The following is a 16,659-nucleotide window of genomic DNA, read 5'->3' as shown; positions in this document are numbered from 1 at the left end:
CGCGGGCGCCATTTTGTGAGGAGGGATATAAACGGGCGCTAGGGCCGGCTGCCCGCCCAGTTGTTTCTTTGGTGGGGTCGGCTGCTTTTTCGCGTTTCCCTCCCAACCCCGTCCGGCCTCGCTCAGCGTTTCCACGCGGAAGCCACTGCCAGAGGCGCGGCGCGGCGTCGAGCCGGGCGAGTGTGAGGAAACCGCCGCCTCAGCCGAGCGCGCGGGCCCGCCCAGGGCGTTAGTTTTCGGCGCGCAGTCGCGGCCCCCGGCCGGCTCTCCAGGGCCATGAGTTACGGTCGCCCGCCTCCCGATGTGGAGGGCATGACCTCCCTCAAGGTGGACAACCTGACTTACCGCACCTCGCCCGACACCCTGAGGCGCGTGTTCGAGAAGTACGGGCGCGTCGGCGATGTGTACATCCCGCGGGACCGCTACACCAAGGAGTCCCGCGGCTTCGCCTTCGTCCGCTTCCACGACAAGCGCGACGCCGAGGACGCCATGGACGCCATGGACGGGGCGGTGCTGGACGGCCGCGAGCTGCGGGTGCAGATGGCGCGCTACGGCCGACCCCCGGACTCGCACCACAGCCGCCGGGGCCCGCCGCCCCGCCGGTACGGGGGCGGCGGCTACGGACGCCGGAGCCGCAGGTGAGCGGGCCGGGGGCCGCGGGGGCGCGGGCGGGGGGCACAAAGGTTCGCGTGGACACGTGGCGGCGGCGGGCGGGCTCGGGGCCGCGGCGGGCGGCGGGGGAAATGGCGCCCGGGCGGCGGGCGGCGCGGTAATGGCGGCGGGGCGGGCGCAGCACGCGGGCGGGGCGCGGCCCTCGAGCCCCGATGGCCACCCTGACGCCCGGCCCGTCCGCCCGCAGCCCTCGGCGGCGCCGCCGCAGCCGCTCCCGGAGTCGGAGCCGCTCCAGGTCCCGCAGTCGCTCCCGCTACAGCCGCTCCAAGTCTCGCTCCCGCACTCGCTCGAGGTCGCGGTCCACGTCCAAGTCCAGGTCGGCGCGAAGGTCCAAGTCCAAGTCCTCGTCGGTGTCCAGGTCTCGCTCGCGCTCCCGGTCCCGCTCCCGGTCCCGGAGTCCGCCACCCGTTTCCAAGAGGGAGTCCAAGTCCAGGTCGCGCTCCAAGAGCCCCCCCAAGTCTCCCGAGGAGGAAGGAGCGGTGTCCTCTTAAGCGAATGGTAATGTCGGGGGGATCCGAGGCGCACGGCCCGAACTCAGAGCTGGGGTGTGTAGGAGCTTGTGGCGATCCGTGTTAGTGTAAGTGCGGCTCCCGATGTCGGGGAGCGGCTTTGGGAGAGATGCTGAAGAGAGGGGTCTGCAGAGAGGATGTGCGGAAAGCTTAGATAATAATGGCTGTTTCGTAAACTGTTTGAGACCTATTAATGAAAATGACTATTTCTTGCTGTTTTTATCCAACGTCTGCATTTTCCCCTTTAAAGCTGCGGTCTCCTGTTTGATAAAAGAATATTGGCCAGTATTGCAGATTTTAACTGATTTGGCTGATCCTCCAGGGACCAGTTTCTGTGGGCGTGTATTGGAGCAGGTTTGTCTTTAAATGTTAAAGATGCACTATCCTCTTAGAGAAAAGGATCAGTTCAACTATTGTTGTACTGACTGGGACTTCATATTCTAATGGATGTGGCAAACGAATTGCGAAAAGAAGCAATGAACTTTTGGAACCCCAAAAAGTTTACAGGTATCGCACTGGGTGGGGAAAGGATAGTGTGTCTTTAACTCTCGAATTGTTTGGTCCTATTTTTTAAAAGGAAAGGGCCCTAAGTAGCTCAGATATTAAAGCTTTATTCTCAATTGCCAGATGTTTCATTTAAAGACTAAAAAATTATCTTACAATAGACTGATTTTCTGATTTCAAGTTTTTCTTTGGATACCGTCCTTCCCCCCCTCCCTTTTTCCTTTTTCTTTTTCCCTCCCTTATATCATTTTTCACCTTGGTTATTTGGCCAAGATTACATAAACACAAATTTGTAAAAGCGGATGGTAGCCTTTGTGAAAATTTCCTAATTGGGCCTTTAAAAACTGATAATGGCTGGGTGGAACCTTTCCGTAACCTACTTGTTTCACCAGAGCCTTAGTAAGTACATGCCTGAAACTGAAACCATGTGCACTTTCGGCAGCTTCACTGTAATGGAAGGTAAACTGAACTTTTTTCTTTTCAAACCTAGATGGGTCAGCAAGCAACGTAACGGAAGACTTGGGGGCAAAGGACCACATACTCAGTCCATCGAAGAGTCACTTGGAACAAGCAACTGGCTATTGAAAAGGTTATTTTGTAACATTTTGTCTAACTTTTTACTTGTTTTAAGCTTTGCCTCAGGTGGCAAACTTCATTTTATGTGCCATTTTGTTGCTGTTATTCAAATTTCTTGTAATTTAGTGAGGTGAACGACTTCAGATTTCATTATTGGCTTGGATATTTGAGGTAAATTTTCCTTTTGTTTATATAGTGCTGACTTTTTTTGTTTGAAATTAAACAGATTGGTAACCTAATTTGTGGCCTCCTGACTTTTAAGGAAACGTGTGCAGCCATTACACACAGCCTAAAGCTGTCAAGAGATTGACTCAACATTGCCTTCATTCCTTAAAATTAAAAACCTACAAAAGTCGGTGTAAATTTGTTTGTATATGTTATTTACCTTCAGATCTAAATGGTAATCTGAACCCAAATTTGTATAAAGACTTTTCAGGTGAAAAGACTTGATTTTTTGAAAGGATTGTTTACCAAACACAATTCTAATCTCTTCTCTTGTGTATTTTTGTGCACTAGGCGCAGTTGTGTAGCAGTTGAGTAATGCTGGTTAGCTGTTAAGGTGGCGTGTTGCAGTGCAGAGTGCTTGGCTGTTTCCTGTTTTCTCCTGATTGCTCCTGTGTAAAGATGCCTTGTCGTGCAGAAACAAATGGCTGTCCAGTTTATTAAAATGCCTGACAACTGCACTTCCAGTCACCCGGGCCTTGCATATAAATAACGGAGCATACAGTGAGCACATCTAGCTGATGATAAATACACCTTTTTTCCCCTTCCCCCCAAAATGGTATATCTGATCATCTTCATGTATGAACTTAAAATACGGAAAATGTTAAGGAAGCAAAAATGGTTTGTAACTTTGTAAGTACTTATAACATGGTGTATCTTTTTGCTCATGAAAATTCTGTACTATAACCACTGTTTCTGTAGTTTAATTAAAACGTTTCCTTGGTGTTAGCTTTTCTCAGAATATGTCTTGGTGTTTTTTCCCTCCTCTTTATTTGAAAGACCTGTGCAATTACCTTGTGAATTGTTACTGACTGTACAGTATGAAAGTGATATGTGTAGTGTTGACTTTTTTCCCTAAGTTAACGTGGAAATGCCATTTCGGCACCCATAACCCCTAAAATCAATGCTCTAAGGTAGCAGTCTCTTGAGGTTGTGGGTACCCCCTTCTCTCCGCTTAATTTATGCCCTGTTTTTGACGATTCCCCCCCCCAAAGAACAATCCAAGTCCCTTTTTTTTTTTTTTAAACAGGTGTGTTAATTTTTGTTTTCATGGCTTTGTAACCTGTGAGTATTGTCTAGGTCATCCATCACAATCTTAAAGGCCAACAGATCTGACCATCGTCAAATTCAATGCTTGTATTCCCAAGAAGCTAAAGTGGTCTGAGTCTTAGTTGGCATGGCAGGTTGCTGATTAGTATTGACATTGTCCGAGAACAGCCTGTATGTAGGTGTAATTCAGAGACTGTCCTTTGCAAAGGAGATGACCAGCATTTCAACAGTATGTCTTCCTGGGAGGGCAGATTCTGCTATATCTTCCTTGTCTGCATCAAAAGACTCCAGAGGAATGTGGACACATTTCATATCCCACTTGTAGAGCAAAGCTTCAAGTGACCAGTCAGCACTGAAAAAAAATAAATTGTTTTTTAAAATCACGTTTTCCTGTTTTGCTTCAGATACATTTTCATTTTATCCTTTCAGTAGATACTGCATGAGGAGTAAGGATTTAAGTTTCAAAAAAATTGAGAGTAAACCAGGATTGTTCAGGCTTACCTTCTTACCTGGTAAGTGGACCACAATTGGACTTTGGGGTTTTTTTGCATCAAAAAGTAGACTGTAGTTAAGATGTCTTCAAAATCTGGGGAGAAAGGACTCCTTAAATGGACTTAAACTTAGGTCATCTCTCCAGCCAAATTTACTACTGAAGACCAAAAAAGGTTTACCTTCTGGTTCAAAGAACACATCAGATGCAAGTATAATATCTTGTGATGGTAGAGCCAGAAGATCCTGAGACACGTGGCCCCATGTCAGTCCTATGACGCGTACCTGTGGCAGGTCATTCATTTCACAGCTTTGGCGGCAGATTTCTAGACAGTGAGGCAGCTCTGAACTGTCCGACAAGATGACTTCAGCACCACATTTTGCAGCCATAATTCCTGGAAGGCTCACTCCAGCTCCAATCTAACACATTTAAAAAATTGCATTCCAAGTTCTGCTTAACCATTGCAGGGAATTTGGGGGCGTAGTTTCCGTAAGTACAGAGTTGATGATTAACTTGTCCTATCTACAAAAGGTGCTGCAATTACATTGCTTTACCATATGAAGCTTTAAGCTTTTCAATTTGTAGAAATTACTTCTTGAGATTCCTCTTACGGGGTGGGAAGGTTAAGTCCCATACAGGGCCCTGCATTCAGCAACTGTTACTTCCAACCTTCGTGGTACCTGGCAGCTTCATTGCCCAATATGCCCTAGGCAGTTTGGGACACTTGGTCATTTTCAGTTCTTTTCTAGTCTATAAAGAAACTCTTAATTATACAGAACACTGGGTCTCTAGAAGCCTGATGGGTGACTTGCATGCACACCTGGCCATTATGGTTGTTACTACCAATTTTTACTGCTTTTATGTGGTTATAACCGGACAGGTCTGCAACAGGACTTTCTGCAGAGGGGATTTTCCGGTTGGGCCTTCAAAGTGACAAGGTCTTTAGCATGCTAAGTAAGGAATGACCAAGGAATGCCTTTTATGAGTATTCTCCCTATTTAAAATGTAATTTCCAGGGACGCCTGGGTGGCTCAGTTGGTTAAGCAGCGGCCTTCGGCTCAGGTCATGATCCCAGCGTCCTGGGATCGAGTCCCACATCGGGCTCCTTGCTCGGCAGGGAGCCTGCTTCTCCCTCTGCCTCTGCCTGCCACTCTGTCTGCCTGTGCTTGCTCTCTCTCCCTCTCTCTCTCTCTGACAAATAAAATCTTTAAAAAAAATAAAATGTAATTTCCAGTTCTGAGCATGAGCTTGGAGATTCTCAGTCTTTCCTGAATGTTTACAAATTGCCACTGTTCAGGGTCAGAAGTATGCTAAGAACTCTCACACCCCTCACAGGGTTTTGCAAAAGTCAGGAGGTTACTAAGTTTTGGGTTTGTCCTGAGCCTTAAGATTTAAGCCTTGTACCATTTATGCAAACTTAACGAAAGTTTTTCTCCAAGCCTCTAGCAGTCTTAAGTCAGGTGGAGTGATGAGAAAGAGTTTGGGATACTCTAGATTTCCAAAAATGGAAAGGACTATTGTATGAGAAAATGCATGTGTCCCAGTAGACCCCAGATGACCCTGTTGGGACACCCTGAAAAGATAATCTTAATGATTGCTTCCATGCCAAGATTGTGTGGAATTAGTCAATGGGCTTCACTTAGAATAAAGGTCAGTCAGCGTAAAGGGCCAGATGACATTTTAGTCTCGGTGGGACTCCTGTGGTCTCTGGTGCACGTGCTTTTTTAAAACAACTTAAAACGTAAAAAGCATTCTTAGCTCACATGACTTACAAGCTGGCAACTCACCTGATTTAAGTCTTTAACAAAAGTCAGTAACAAGCACATAGACAAATCTGAACAGAGCATTTCAGGAAGCCTCAAGAGCACTTGTACCTCTAGGACAGCCTTGCCTGGCAGAGATCTTCTGTGAAACCAGAGGTACTGAGCCAAGACCACCGCACAGGGCCAAACATACATTCCATATTCGAGATGCAGCACCTGAAAAGAATTTTTTGTATGCCAAAAATAACTCATCTGCTGGCAGTTGTAATATTTGTTTTCACAGCAATCAGAGTGCCCGACACCCGGCATCTATCACAAAACTGACAGTTCCCTGCTGTCCAGTTCACATCCCATGGGGTTTATAAAATTGCAATACCGTGTGACAAGCACTCTTCATACACTAATTCACTCAATAAGCATTTATCAAGGGACTGCCTTGCTTAGCGGGCTAAGGATGTAACTAGGTTATCACGGAATACATACATACACACACACATACCCTATGGGAAAAGATAAGCCACAAGTAAGCACATACATTTTTAGCTGGTGGTAATGCTAACAACAAAACCTAGTGAGAGAGTAGTGGGGGCAGCGAGGGGTGGAGACAGCGACCACAAGGTGGCTGTCCTAGATAGAATGATTCTGGCAAGGGTCCTGAAGCAGGAACTAAAAAGCCTCTGGCTGAAGTACAGACAGCACTGACGGCAGGGGCATGGGGGCTGGGAGGCAGGGTTGTGGTAGTACTGAGGTCAGTGGGATGGCATGGATCAGAACTGTGGGATCGTGTAGGCCACGGGAAGATTAGCTTTTATTAAGTGCAGTTAATGTATCAGAGGGGGGCGCCTGGGTGGCTCAGTGGGTTAAAGCCTCTGCCTTCGGCTCAGGTCATGATCTCTGCTCAGCGGGGAGCCTGCCTCTCTGCCTACTTGTGATCTGTCTGTGAAATAAGTAAAATCTTAAAAAAATATATATCAGAGGATTACAATCACAGGCATAACTTGGTATGCTAAAGGAAAACAATGAGACCAGAAAGACATTCCAGAAGTTTGAGAGGAGCTCAGTCCTGGAGTTGGGAAGGCAGGCAGCTTACACAGCCTTTAGAAAGATACAGAATTCTGAGACAGCACAGTATTTAGGGACGCAAAATAACGGCTCACACCTTTGGAATGAGCCTGCCTGAGTTCAAATGCCAGATGTGTAACTTACTACCCATATGACCTCACCCATTACTTAACCTGTCTGTGCTGCAGTTTCCTCACCTGCAAAACACTATCTCATACCATGACTTGTGAGACTCAAGGCAAACTGCTTAAAACAGTGCCACGTACAAAATAAGCAAAGCGAGCAGTCATTAAACCGCAAAACTGCAAATCTTTCTGTTTTCTAGAGCAGAGGGTGCTGCTAGTGGACTGGTTGGGAAGGGGGCTGAAGCCGTGGAAGTATCAAAGGTGAATTCACTAAACAAAAATATCAGTGCCTTGCCACTGGTTCTAAGTGTAGGGAGGGCAGCGTAAATAAAATGCCTGCCCTGGAAGATCGGACGCAAGATACAGTAAAGGATTTCTGACCACAGCAGTGAGTTTGCAGATTTGGCTGTAAAGCGGTCTTTATTCTCACGTGGAGTCAGCTCCTAAACTTGGGAAGAAATCCCAGTGGGTATTCAACACGAAGGCATTTAAAAACTGTCAGAAATGGGTTTCACTCGAGACTTTACCTCTTCTTGGGCGGTTTTTCATCTTCAAATTGTTTTTGCTAATACCCTCCTCACAGAATGCTGTTAAAATCGAAACACTGCAACGTCCAAGTGCTTTGCAAAACCGGACGCATAATGTATTACTGCTATTATTCCTGCGAGTCTGGGGACAGCCGTGAGCTGAAAGGAACAAGTGAGTGCCAACCCAAGAAACTTTATTTGGAAAGTGAGGGTGGAGTCTCCCGTCTTGGATAAAGCTGAATTAAGAAACCCTTCAACAAGATCAAAGAAAATACTTGGTGTCAAAAAACGCCACCTTTCTGGCAGGAAATATTCGATGTGGAAGGCCCTTCTCGTGGCAGGGTCCCCAAGTTTCTTCCTTAAAGACTGCCAAGAGCTTCAGGCGCCAAACCTTCCTGCCCTGAGGTCCATCCTAAGACCGGGAAGCCGCCAAACCTCGCCCCCACCCCTCCCAACACCTCCAGGCCAGCTGGGAGCGGCTCCTACCCCGGGCGCCTCCGCAAAGGACCGGAGACGCCTCCCGACGGGTGCCGACGCACGCACCTGCGGGACGCTGACCTCCAGCACGGCCCCCTCGGCCCCCAGGCCCGGCTCCTCCGAGAATCGAAAGCGCTGGGCCCGGACTTCATGCCCTCGGAGGCCACGCTTGTCCAGGGGAAAGTCGGGGGTCCCCCGACGGGCCGGGAAGGGCGAAGAGCGCCGGGCTGCCAGGCCGCGCGTGCGGGAAACCCCTGGTCGACGGGGCCGCCTCACGGGCGCTACGCTGCCCTGCCGGGTCGCTGCAACTCGACTGCAAAGGCGGGGAAGGCACCGCTCCAGCGGGCGACGACGTGGCCGCGCAAGAAGACACCGGAGGCCAGGCAAAAGAGACACGGAAAGCAGGTGGCCTCGGCGACTCGCACGCCGGAAACGGGCCGCCGGGGAAGCGGCCCACGCCCGGAAGTGACGCGCACACCGGAAGCGGGCGCGAGAGAGGCGGGGCCGCAACGAGACGGCTCCTCGATCGGCGCGACCTTCCCAAAATGGCGGAGAGCCGGCGAGTGTGAGGGCGGACCCCGGAGGTGCCCGAGCCAATGGCTCACCGCGAGAGGCCGGGGGGCGGGGAAGACGGCAGCCGCGTGCCCAACCCGAGGCCCGGGAGGTGGTTGGGGAGTGAATTTTCTGGAAGGCGACTTTAAAGGCGCCGGGCCAGGGCGAAGGGCGTTTGGGTTCCGCCGCCGCCGCCGCTGTCTGGGCAGGGGAGGGGTGGTTTGGAAGCAGGAAGCGAGGCACGCCGAGGTCGTCGCGGGAGCAGCTGGTGATCCCCGGAGGATGAACCACAAGAGCAAGAAGCGGATCCGCGAGGCCAAGCGTAGTGCGCGGCCGGAGCTCAAGGACTCGCTGGACTGGACCCGTCACAACTACTACGAAAGCTTCTCGCTGAACCCGGCGGCCGTGGCGGTGAGTGGGCCGGGATCGCGGGCCGAGGCGGGGCAGGGCACCTCCGGGCGGCTGCGCGACTCCCCCGGCGTACAGCACGGCACCCCCGAGTTCCGATGGGCTCATCCGCACCCTGCGGAGATCGGGGTCATCGGGGCCGGGTTCCAGGGCGGGCCTCCTTCCTCCCGCACCGCCGCCTGCCTGCTGGGCCACCTGGAGGCTGGCGCCTTTGGCGATCCCCACAGGAAGGACTGTCGCCCCTTGACCCCTTTGGGCGGTGGGGCCCCGGGGACTCGACTGTGGAGGCCCACGAGTGGGAGATGCGAAACCCCCTTCCCCTGGTGGGGCGGCGCTGGGTGCGACGTGTCAGTCCACACGCAGGTCCTTGTCCCTCCTCTCCTCCCCCCCCCCCCCAAAATAAGCCAGAAAAAGAATCTGGTTCCTTAGGTATGTCGTTGCTAATTGGTCCTGGGGGACGCCCTTTGCTGCCGCTGGACTTTTTTTTTTTTTTTTTTTTTTTAACTGGATAGGTCTTTTCTGGTTCCTTCAGGATAACGTGGAAAGGGCAGATGCATTACAGCTGTCGGTGGAAGAATTCGTGGAGCGATATGAAAGACCGTACAAGCCCGTGGTTCTGCTGAATGCCCAAGAGGGTTGGTCTGCGCAGGAGAAGTGGACCCTGGAGCGCCTAAAAAGGAAGTACCGTAACCAGAAGTTCAAGTGCGGTGAGGATAATGACGGCTACTCGGTGAAGATGAAGATGAAGTACTACATCGAGTACATGGAGAGCACTCGGGATGACAGCCCCCTTTACATCTTTGACAGCAGCTATGGTGAACACCCCAAAAGAAGGAAACTTCTGGAAGATTACAAGGTGCCCAAGTTCTTCACCGATGACCTCTTCCAGTATGCTGGGGAGAAACGCAGGCCCCCTTACAGGTAAAGTACCTCGCCGTGAAGCCCTTACAGTCTCACGTAGGGCAGTATGTGTCACCTGAGCTCAGTCGGCTAACCTTTTTCCATAACAGTGAGTGGTTCTCTTTGGCTGCACATGGAACTTACTTAGTGGGTTACTGCTGTCTGCCCAGGTCCTACGGCCACAGACTGGTTTCACTGGTCTGGATGGCCACCTGGGCATCAGGATTTCTGAAGGCGCCCCAGGTGACTCAAACACGCTACCATAGTTAAGCCACTGGTCTTTAGAAGAAATTTTAATAGTTAAAGCTCAGTAGTAGTAAGCCACATCAGTGGTGGGGTTTTTTTTGTTGGTTTTTTTTTTTCCTTTCTGTTACAGAGCATTGCAGGCATGATTCAGTTAGCGTTTCTGTGTAGCAGGGTTTATGTAGTCTCTGAAATAAAGAGTATAACACTAAAAACTCGCTCTTTGGTAGTATACATGTACAGTTAAATTACCTTTCATATCTCGGACGTTTCCATTCCATTAGATGGTTTGTGATGGGGCCACCGCGCTCTGGAACTGGAATTCACATCGACCCTCTGGGAACCAGTGCCTGGAATGCCTTAGTTCAGGGCCACAAGCGCTGGTGCCTGTTTCCTACCAGCACGCCCAGGGAACTCATCAAGGTGACCCGTGAAGAAGGAGGGAACCAGCAAGATGAAGCTATTACTTGGTTTAGTATCATTCATCCCCGGACACAGCTTCCCACCTGGCCACCTGAATTCAAACCCCTGGAAATCTTACAAAAACCAGGAGAGACTGTCTTTGTACCAGGTATAGACGAACTAAGAGGAAGTACATTCTTTGATTTCGGTTATTTGTCATTTCCGAGCACAAGCGTATCTAGGAGTGAAAGAGACCCGTCTGCTGGCCGACTGTAGACGAACTGACCGCTGCCCAGCTCGGACAGTGACGGGCTGCTGTCCACATCTCTTGTAACCTACGTACATAATGTGTGTTGATAAATTCCTTGTATATAAAGATTCTACTCACCTTTTTGCCTAGTAGTTATCTCATGTGTCTGTGGATAAACTGTGACTTGTTCTGTAAATTGGGTTTTTAATACAGTGTAACATTGGTTCACTTCAGACTTAAGTGTTGAAAGTGAGGGTGTTTAATACTGGAGGAAGGTGTTCTCCTTGGAGCTGAAAAACTTGTTGCCTTTCCAGTTTCAATCCCAGGTTTGGACTCACAGGGGTCAACACACTTTTCCTGTAAAAGGCAGAGAATAAATATTTTAAGTGCTGTGGGCCAGACCGGGTCTATTCCAGCAGCTCAGTTCTGCCTGTGGAGCAGGAAGGCAGCCACAGGCAATCTGGAAATGAACAGGCATGGGCTGTGCTCCAGTAGAACTTTCCACAAATAGGTTGTGATTTCTGGATCAGGAGAAGCATTGACCAGTCCGGATCTTCTGTCTCTGAGTCTCTACCTGTCTCGCCTGTAGATGGGTAGATAGGAACCCTCTGTTCACCAAGCTTATGTTTGTGATCGTGCACAGAAGCAAACTCTGTTTAACTGCTTCTTTGTTGGGTTTCAGGAGGCTGGTGGCACGTTGTCCTTAACCTTGACACCACCATTGCCATCACGCAGAATTTTGCCAGCAGCACCAACTTCCCTGTTGTATGGCACAAGACGGTAAGAGGGAGACCAAAGTTATCGAGGAAATGGTATAGGTGAGAGACTTTTTTTTTTTTTTTTTTCCTTATTTTCACTTTATTCCAATTCATACCCCAGAGGTGAAATGGAAAAGAGTTCACTGCTGCAGTGACGTGTGCTGATCTTAGGCCTGGGAGAGCTGGGGCAGAGGAGAGTGGGTCCAAGGTCAGGGCTAGTTCTCAGGATGCTTGCCAGCCTCCAGGTGACAGGGTAAGACTCTGCATGTTTGATCAGTCAGTCAAAACATGGCCATAATTGGGATTGGTTCTTGTTTTCTGTTTTTTGTTTTGTTTTATTTTCTGTTTTTTGGTCCCTGCCCCCCGCCCTCCCCCCCAAAGCTAGCAGTAGCAAAGGAAGCCATTTTGTTTGGGTTGTATTTTGGTTCTTTCTTTTTCTTACTGAGAAGCATTATTCCCCTTTAAACTTAATACCTTCAGTTCTTGTGAGTGAGGTGACTGCCCTGGAGACTTAGCTCCTCTGTTTATCCACAGAACAGATACAGCACGGGCAGCGGCAGTGCAAGCCACCCCCAGCCACCCCGTGCCACTGTGTCCCAACCCTGACCTGGAGGGACCAGCTCTCGGGGTAAGAGAGGGATCCTGGCTTGGTCAGTGCTCAGCCTCCCTGCTGAGAGGGCCAGCAAGGGTGGTGGCTTCGTTCTCCCTGGACTCTCAGGCACCTAAGGCCCACTGACTCCATCCCGTCGGCCGCTGTGTGCTGGGATTTGGTCATCTTAAAGGCCTGACCACGCAGCTGGTCTCTTGTCCCAGCTTAGAGTGGATGCCAAGATCAGGTCCCTATGGGGAGGGCTGCTTCCTCCGAAAGTCCAGTCCAGTTTTATCTTCGAGTGAGGGGGACCCTCTCAGTTGCTTGCCTCTTCTTCTTTCTCGCAAACCTAATTGTTGCTCCTCTTACAAATGGAACGTAACCAAGCCCGACTGCGGTCACTCAGTGCTGTGTCGTGGGAAGGAAGGGTTTGAAAGAAGTCAGCTAGGAATGATTCAGGAAAAAACGGAAGAGAGAGACTTTCTCCCAGGTGGAAAAAAATAAGTGGCTGACTCGGGGCATCCCGGCCTCACGTCGGCAGCGCGACTGGCTCGTTGGCGTGCGAAGGTCACAGTAACTCGCGCGCAGCTAGTCCGCCTCTCAGAAAAGCCTGGGCGGCACGTTAGGGCTTCTGTTCCCAGCCTGTGGATCCGCGCGGCCTCACCACGGCCCAGCGCCCATTCTGAGCCAAGGCGCCTGCTCTTGGCAGGTGCCTCCGAGAGAGACAGGCCTCAGCTTTGAGTCCGGGTTACTGCGCGCGGTGTCGCTGCTGCTCCCAGCACTGGGAACGATGTTTCTTGTCTCCCAGGATCTTGAAGCAAGAGCACCCCGAGTTGGCGGTGCTGGCTGACTCCGTCGACCTGCAGGAGTCCACGGGGATCGCCTCCGACAGCTCCAGTGACTCCTCCAGCTCCTCCAGCTCCAGCTCGTCCGACTCGGACTCCGAGGTGAGGCCCCGCTTCCTGGAACCCAGGCCTACAGGGCAGGTCCCCCCGGGAACCTCCTGCCCGGGACGGGAAAAGGGGTGAACATTCTCCCGCTTTGTTCTAAGAGCTACAACTGCCACCATTCCTGCCGGGTGGTGAATTTTGCCCATGTTATAGCCTGGCGCGTGTGTGCTCGCACGTGTGTGTGCGTGCGCGCGTGCATGAGCTCATGCGTCGTCGGCAGTAACTTGAAGAGATAAAAGGAGTATTGGGGGATTTTGTTAAGTGAACGGCCAAGGGCCGCCCAGGTCGTGAACAGCGGTGTGGGGCTTCAGACTTGGAGCGCTGTCACCTCACAGCCGGCGGTGACAGTTGTCCCTGTGGGTGTAAATTGTAAGCTTGGAAGCTCCCCGAATTCGGTGGCTTGTTAGAAGCTGACATCATTTTGGGGAAGAGGAACCTGGGCCCTCACTGGATGGAATTTCTGTCGTAGCACTTTGCATAATCTGGGGATGCGGCGTCTTGCGGGGGCCGGGGGCGTGGGGGAGCAGTGTCAGCGCCGGACTTCTTGTGTCCCCCTCGGGGTCTGCCTGGATGCAGCGAAATGGCGTCACGCAGTCTCAGGGTGCTGACGCGTGTCTCGATTTCAAACGGCCCTCCCACTGGCAAGCCCTGGGGGGACACCTGGCATGTGAAGGAGGTCGTAGTGTCCAGGGGCCCAGAAACACCCGAGGGAGAAGGCGGTGCGGCCTGTGCTGCGGAGCGTCGTCCGTGGCTGCTTCGCTTCCTGGAGGACTCGGGTGACATTCGTGCTGCCTCTCGAGGCCGGAGGTTTATTTACAGACAGAAGGGGTCGCATCTGGTTGACTTCCTGCTTTTCACCTCCTCCCCCCCTTCCCGTGCAGTGCGAGTCGGGGTCTGAAGGCGATGGGACGATGCACCGCAGGAAAAAGCGGAGAACGTGCGGCATGATGGGCAACGGGGACACCACCTCCCAAGACGACTGTGCGAGCAAAGAGCGCAGCTCCTCCAGGTGACCGCACGCGGCTGCTGTCTCCGTAGGAGGACGTGCGCGCGGCGAGGCCAGGGCCCCGGGGAGGGCAGCCTTTTGGATCTGCAGACAAGGGGAGGGCCGGAGAAAGCCGGAGAACGAGCACGCCCTTGGAATAGGAGTCCGTTCATTTAGCGTTTGCTCCAGTAGCTTCTTCCTCCGCTACTGACGCAAAGTCACGTGGCTTCTTTTACGCATAAAGGCAAGGATTTGTGTGGATGGTGCCAAGGAAACCCTTAACGTTATTTAATAAAAATTAAAACCATTTTATATCTTTGCAACTTCTGTCCTTGGAGAATCCCAGAGCCTCCCCTTGTGGCAATGCCTGTGGTGTTGTGGGAAAGCAGCGACTCAACTGCCCCGGGCCCTCGATGGGGAAGAGATGGTTGCGGCAGTCGGGGAGGCCCGAGAGCAGGTCCCTGGTGTCCCCCGGGGAGCCAGAGGGGTGGCCTCCTGCTTCCCCGCCGCTTGCCCTTGTCACTTTGAGCGCTCACACCACGTGAGACAGCCATGAAGAGCTCCGATTTTCTCGAAGGTCTTCATCACGTCTCCCACGTTTGTTTGTGTGAACCGGATGGGATGTGAATGAGCTCAGACTTAAACTCAGAGTCAGTAAGCCAACCTCTGCCAGCGCGTGCCCTCGCGGTCGACACGCTGTGGCCTAAACTGAGGTTCGGGTCCAGAGCCTCTTCTCACATGCGAGTCCTGATGTGTCTGACGGTGGCGGTAAGCCGGGGAGGGGGTTTCGGGGAGGTAGTTCAGTACGGAAGCTCTGGGGACCCTAAGCGTCTGGGGGCCTGGCCTGCCGTGGGCAACGTTGCTGTTGCGCTGTTCGTATCTCTGAGCAGCTGGGTGTTTCCTCAACGTGTGTTAGCAGAGTGGCGGACCCACAGGCCTTGCTGTTTGTTCACGCTGGAATTCCAGAAGCTCAGGTGTCCTAGTGGCGTGAAGTGATGAGCTAGGCTCTGCGTTTCTCAACCAGATTGCCCTCTTCACAGCCACTGTTCGATTTCTCGTCTTGCTTTTCCGGGGTGTTTGTGTCGCTGTAGACCCCACCTGGCCATGCCGCGTGACTTCGTAGTTACTCAGAAAAAGTTTTAGGGTCAGCCCTGCCCTGATTTGCATGTGGGGTCTTGGGGTTCTGCTTTAACGTGTCCTTCCAGCATCCCCCCCTGCCGTGCTGTCTCCACGCTGCTGACAGGCGGTTGTGCTTTCCTTGGCAGGATTAGGGACACTTGCGGAGGCCGGGCTCACCCCTGAGCCAATACAGAGACGCTCCCTGAGGTGGCTCCTGTGTGCGCTGTGGGCGGCCGCCCGACTCAGTTTTCACATCTCCTGCTCCCACCTTCTCCTTTGTCTCCTTTGAATTCGGATCATCCTTCTCTGGTCCAAGCTTCTGTCTTCGGTCAAATGCTGTTCTTACCGCTTGCTAAGAGTAGAGGGTCGAGAAGTTTCAGAGCTCAGTGAGACCCGAGACACTGGCAGCCGGCACGCTGCGGGGCCAGGGGTCTGTGCTGTCCCCTCTAAGCTACGCTGCTCGACCTCGAGGCCGCAGGGCTGGGATCCCTTGAGTGGCTCGCCGCGTCTGATTCCTCAGCGACACGGGTGAGGAGCCTCTGCTCTCCGGGAGCCGGCGGCGCACCAGCAGGCCCCAAGGGGCGAGTGGATTCGGATTTGCGTCTGAGCCAATCACACGTAAAAAGTGCCACTCCCGTGCCACCCCCAATGTCACCCACCCAGCCAGTGTGGGCGGCGCCACTCACCACCGCGAGCTTGGGCCTTGGACACGGGACCTTCTCGCCACCACCAGACGGGCTCGGGAATTCCAGCAGCATTTCCCTGCAGTGTGTTTTGGGGCAGGGATGACGTATCAGGGTTTCTGTTTAGAAACGGGAGGGGAAAGGTCCGGTGTGTGCTCCCTGCAGAATTCAAGTTGTGAACAGGGCCCGCTTCCGGCAGATGGGTCTTTCTCCCCACGTGATCCATAAAGGCAGAAGCTCTCGCTCTCTGAGAGACGTCACGGTCAGTGTCCCCGCTGGTTAGACCCGCAGACATTAGGTAGATGGCTTGGGCTGCAGGTCAGAATAAACACACACGTGGTGCTTCTGGTCTCGGGTATGTTGAGGCTTCTGAAGGCCTCTGGTATGAAGACTTGGGGGTTGACCAGCAGGTTCCATCTCTTGCCCTCTCAGTTGACCTGCTTGCTTTAATCTGTCCCTAAATTCAGCTAAATTTAAATAAAAGTGAGAGGGGGCTTGTCAAGGATGTGCCCAGTGAAAAGCACTGAGCAGCGTGCCCTTTTCTGGGTGGAGTGTAGGTAAGGGCATGAGCAGCCGGAGGACGGCAGGAGCTGGCCCTGTAGCGTCCCAGGGGCGCCCAGGAGCGGGTGTGCAGGCAGCCTGGAACTGTGTGGTGTTGCCTCCCTGGATCCTCCCTGACCATGGGTATAATCTGGGGAATCCAGGGCTCTTCTGTGCGAAGGTTATATTTTTAACGGACTGATGATCGTTTCGTGACACTGGGTTGGTCACGTGGCTTGTCCCTAAGAGGCCCGTCCCCTACTTTGTCTGAGTTTTCTGCATTCTCAAATCCCGACCCAAAAA

The 16,659-nt window shown here is 52.3% G+C and overlaps 3 protein-coding genes across 16 annotated transcripts; 2 read left to right on the top strand and 1 right to left on the bottom strand.

Moving 5' to 3' along the window:
* Positions 1–32: 32 nt before the first annotated feature.
* Positions 33–3,916, top strand: LOC111160305 (serine and arginine rich splicing factor 2). 7 transcript variants are annotated; one of them, XR_002641465.1, is made up of 4 exons: positions 33–638; positions 860–1,170; positions 1,432–1,535; positions 2,176–3,916. XR_002641465.1 is itself a non-coding variant. In XM_022523284.1 (3 exons), exons 1-2 carry the CDS (start codon positions 277–279, stop codon positions 1,161–1,163), a joined length of 666 nt encoding a protein of 221 aa, XP_022378992.1. In that variant the 5' UTR covers positions 33–276; the 3' UTR covers positions 1,164–1,170; positions 2,176–3,916. The 7 variants fall into 7 exon arrangements, 3 of the variants coding, with proteins under 3 accessions (XP_022378992.1, XP_022378991.1, XP_022378990.1); XR_002641466.1 differs by having other exon boundaries at positions 34–638; positions 860–1,535; positions 2,176–2,274; positions 2,778–3,916; XM_022523284.1 differs by lacking the exon at positions 1,432–1,535.
* Positions 3,497–8,405, bottom strand: LOC111160306 (methyltransferase like 23). Of its 2 annotated transcripts, none has more exons than XM_022523285.1 (5): positions 8,044–8,405; positions 5,811–6,002; positions 4,205–4,442; positions 4,035–4,119; positions 3,497–3,885 (listed from the first exon to the last, which is right to left on the bottom strand). In XM_022523285.1, exons 2-5 carry the CDS (start codon positions 5,979–5,981, stop codon positions 3,720–3,722), a joined length of 660 nt encoding a protein of 219 aa, XP_022378993.1. In that variant the 5' UTR covers positions 5,982–6,002; positions 8,044–8,405; the 3' UTR covers positions 3,497–3,719. The 2 variants fall into 2 exon arrangements, with proteins under 2 accessions (XP_022378993.1, XP_022378994.1); XM_022523286.1 differs by having other exon boundaries at positions 5,898–6,002.
* Positions 8,406–8,690: 285 nt separating this feature from the next.
* LOC111160293 (arginine demethylase and lysine hydroxylase) lies at positions 8,691–16,200 on the top strand. 7 transcript variants are annotated; one of them, XR_002641461.1, is made up of 7 exons: positions 8,691–8,940; positions 9,470–9,858; positions 10,365–10,651; positions 11,415–11,550; positions 12,030–12,118; positions 12,888–13,026; positions 13,911–14,326. XR_002641461.1 is itself a non-coding variant. In XM_022523244.1 (7 exons), exons 1-7 carry the CDS (start codon positions 8,812–8,814, stop codon positions 15,314–15,316), a joined length of 1,245 nt encoding a protein of 414 aa, XP_022378952.1. In that variant the 5' UTR covers positions 8,691–8,811; the 3' UTR covers positions 15,317–16,200. The 7 variants fall into 7 exon arrangements, 4 of the variants coding, with proteins under 4 accessions (XP_022378952.1, XP_022378953.1, XP_022378955.1 ...); XR_002641460.1 differs by having other exon boundaries at positions 12,025–12,118; XM_022523244.1 differs by lacking the exon at positions 12,030–12,118 and adding an exon at positions 15,280–16,200 and having other exon boundaries at positions 13,911–14,038.
* Positions 16,201–16,659: the final 459 nt, after the last annotated feature.

The sequence above is a fragment of the Enhydra lutris genome, unplaced genomic scaffold, assembly GCF_002288905.1.
Source record: "Enhydra lutris kenyoni isolate GAN:26980312 unplaced genomic scaffold, ASM228890v2 scaffoldscaffold75, whole genome shotgun sequence".
Taxonomy (NCBI): domain Eukaryota; kingdom Metazoa; phylum Chordata; class Mammalia; order Carnivora; family Mustelidae; genus Enhydra; species Enhydra lutris.
This window is presented reverse-complemented; position numbering and strand designations above follow the sequence as displayed.

Bases quoted from the DNA above. Each gene is read 5' to 3' on its own strand.
- LOC111160293 (XM_022523243.1), top strand. From the start codon at position 8,812: ATGAACCACAAGAGCAAGAAGCGGATCCGCGAGGCCAAGCGTAGTGCG. The intron at 8,941-9,469 runs GTGAGTGGGCCG...TGGTTCCTTCAG, and splicing joins TGAACCCGGCGGCCGTGGCG to GATAACGTGGAAAGGGCAGA. The intron at 11,513-12,029 runs GTAAGAGGGAGA...TCCACAGAACAG, and splicing joins CTGTTGTATGGCACAAGACG to ATACAGCACGGGCAGCGGCA.
- LOC111160305 (XM_022523284.1), top strand. From the start codon at position 277: ATGAGTTACGGTCGCCCGCCTCCCGATGTGGAGGGCATGACCTCCCTC. The intron at 639-859 runs GTGAGCGGGCCG...GTCCGCCCGCAG, and splicing joins TACGGACGCCGGAGCCGCAG to CCCTCGGCGGCGCCGCCGCA.
- LOC111160306 (XM_022523285.1), bottom strand. From the start codon at position 5,981: ATGTATGTTTGGCCCTGTGCGGTGGTCTTGGCTCAGTACCTCTGGTTT. The intron at 4,120-4,204 runs GTAAACCTTTTT...CTTTCTCCCCAG, and splicing joins TGTGTTCTTTGAACCAGAAG to ATTTTGAAGACATCTTAACT. The intron at 3,886-4,034 runs GTAAGCCTGAAC...ATTTTTTTTCAG, and splicing joins TCCACTTACCAGGTAAGAAG to TGCTGACTGGTCACTTGAAG.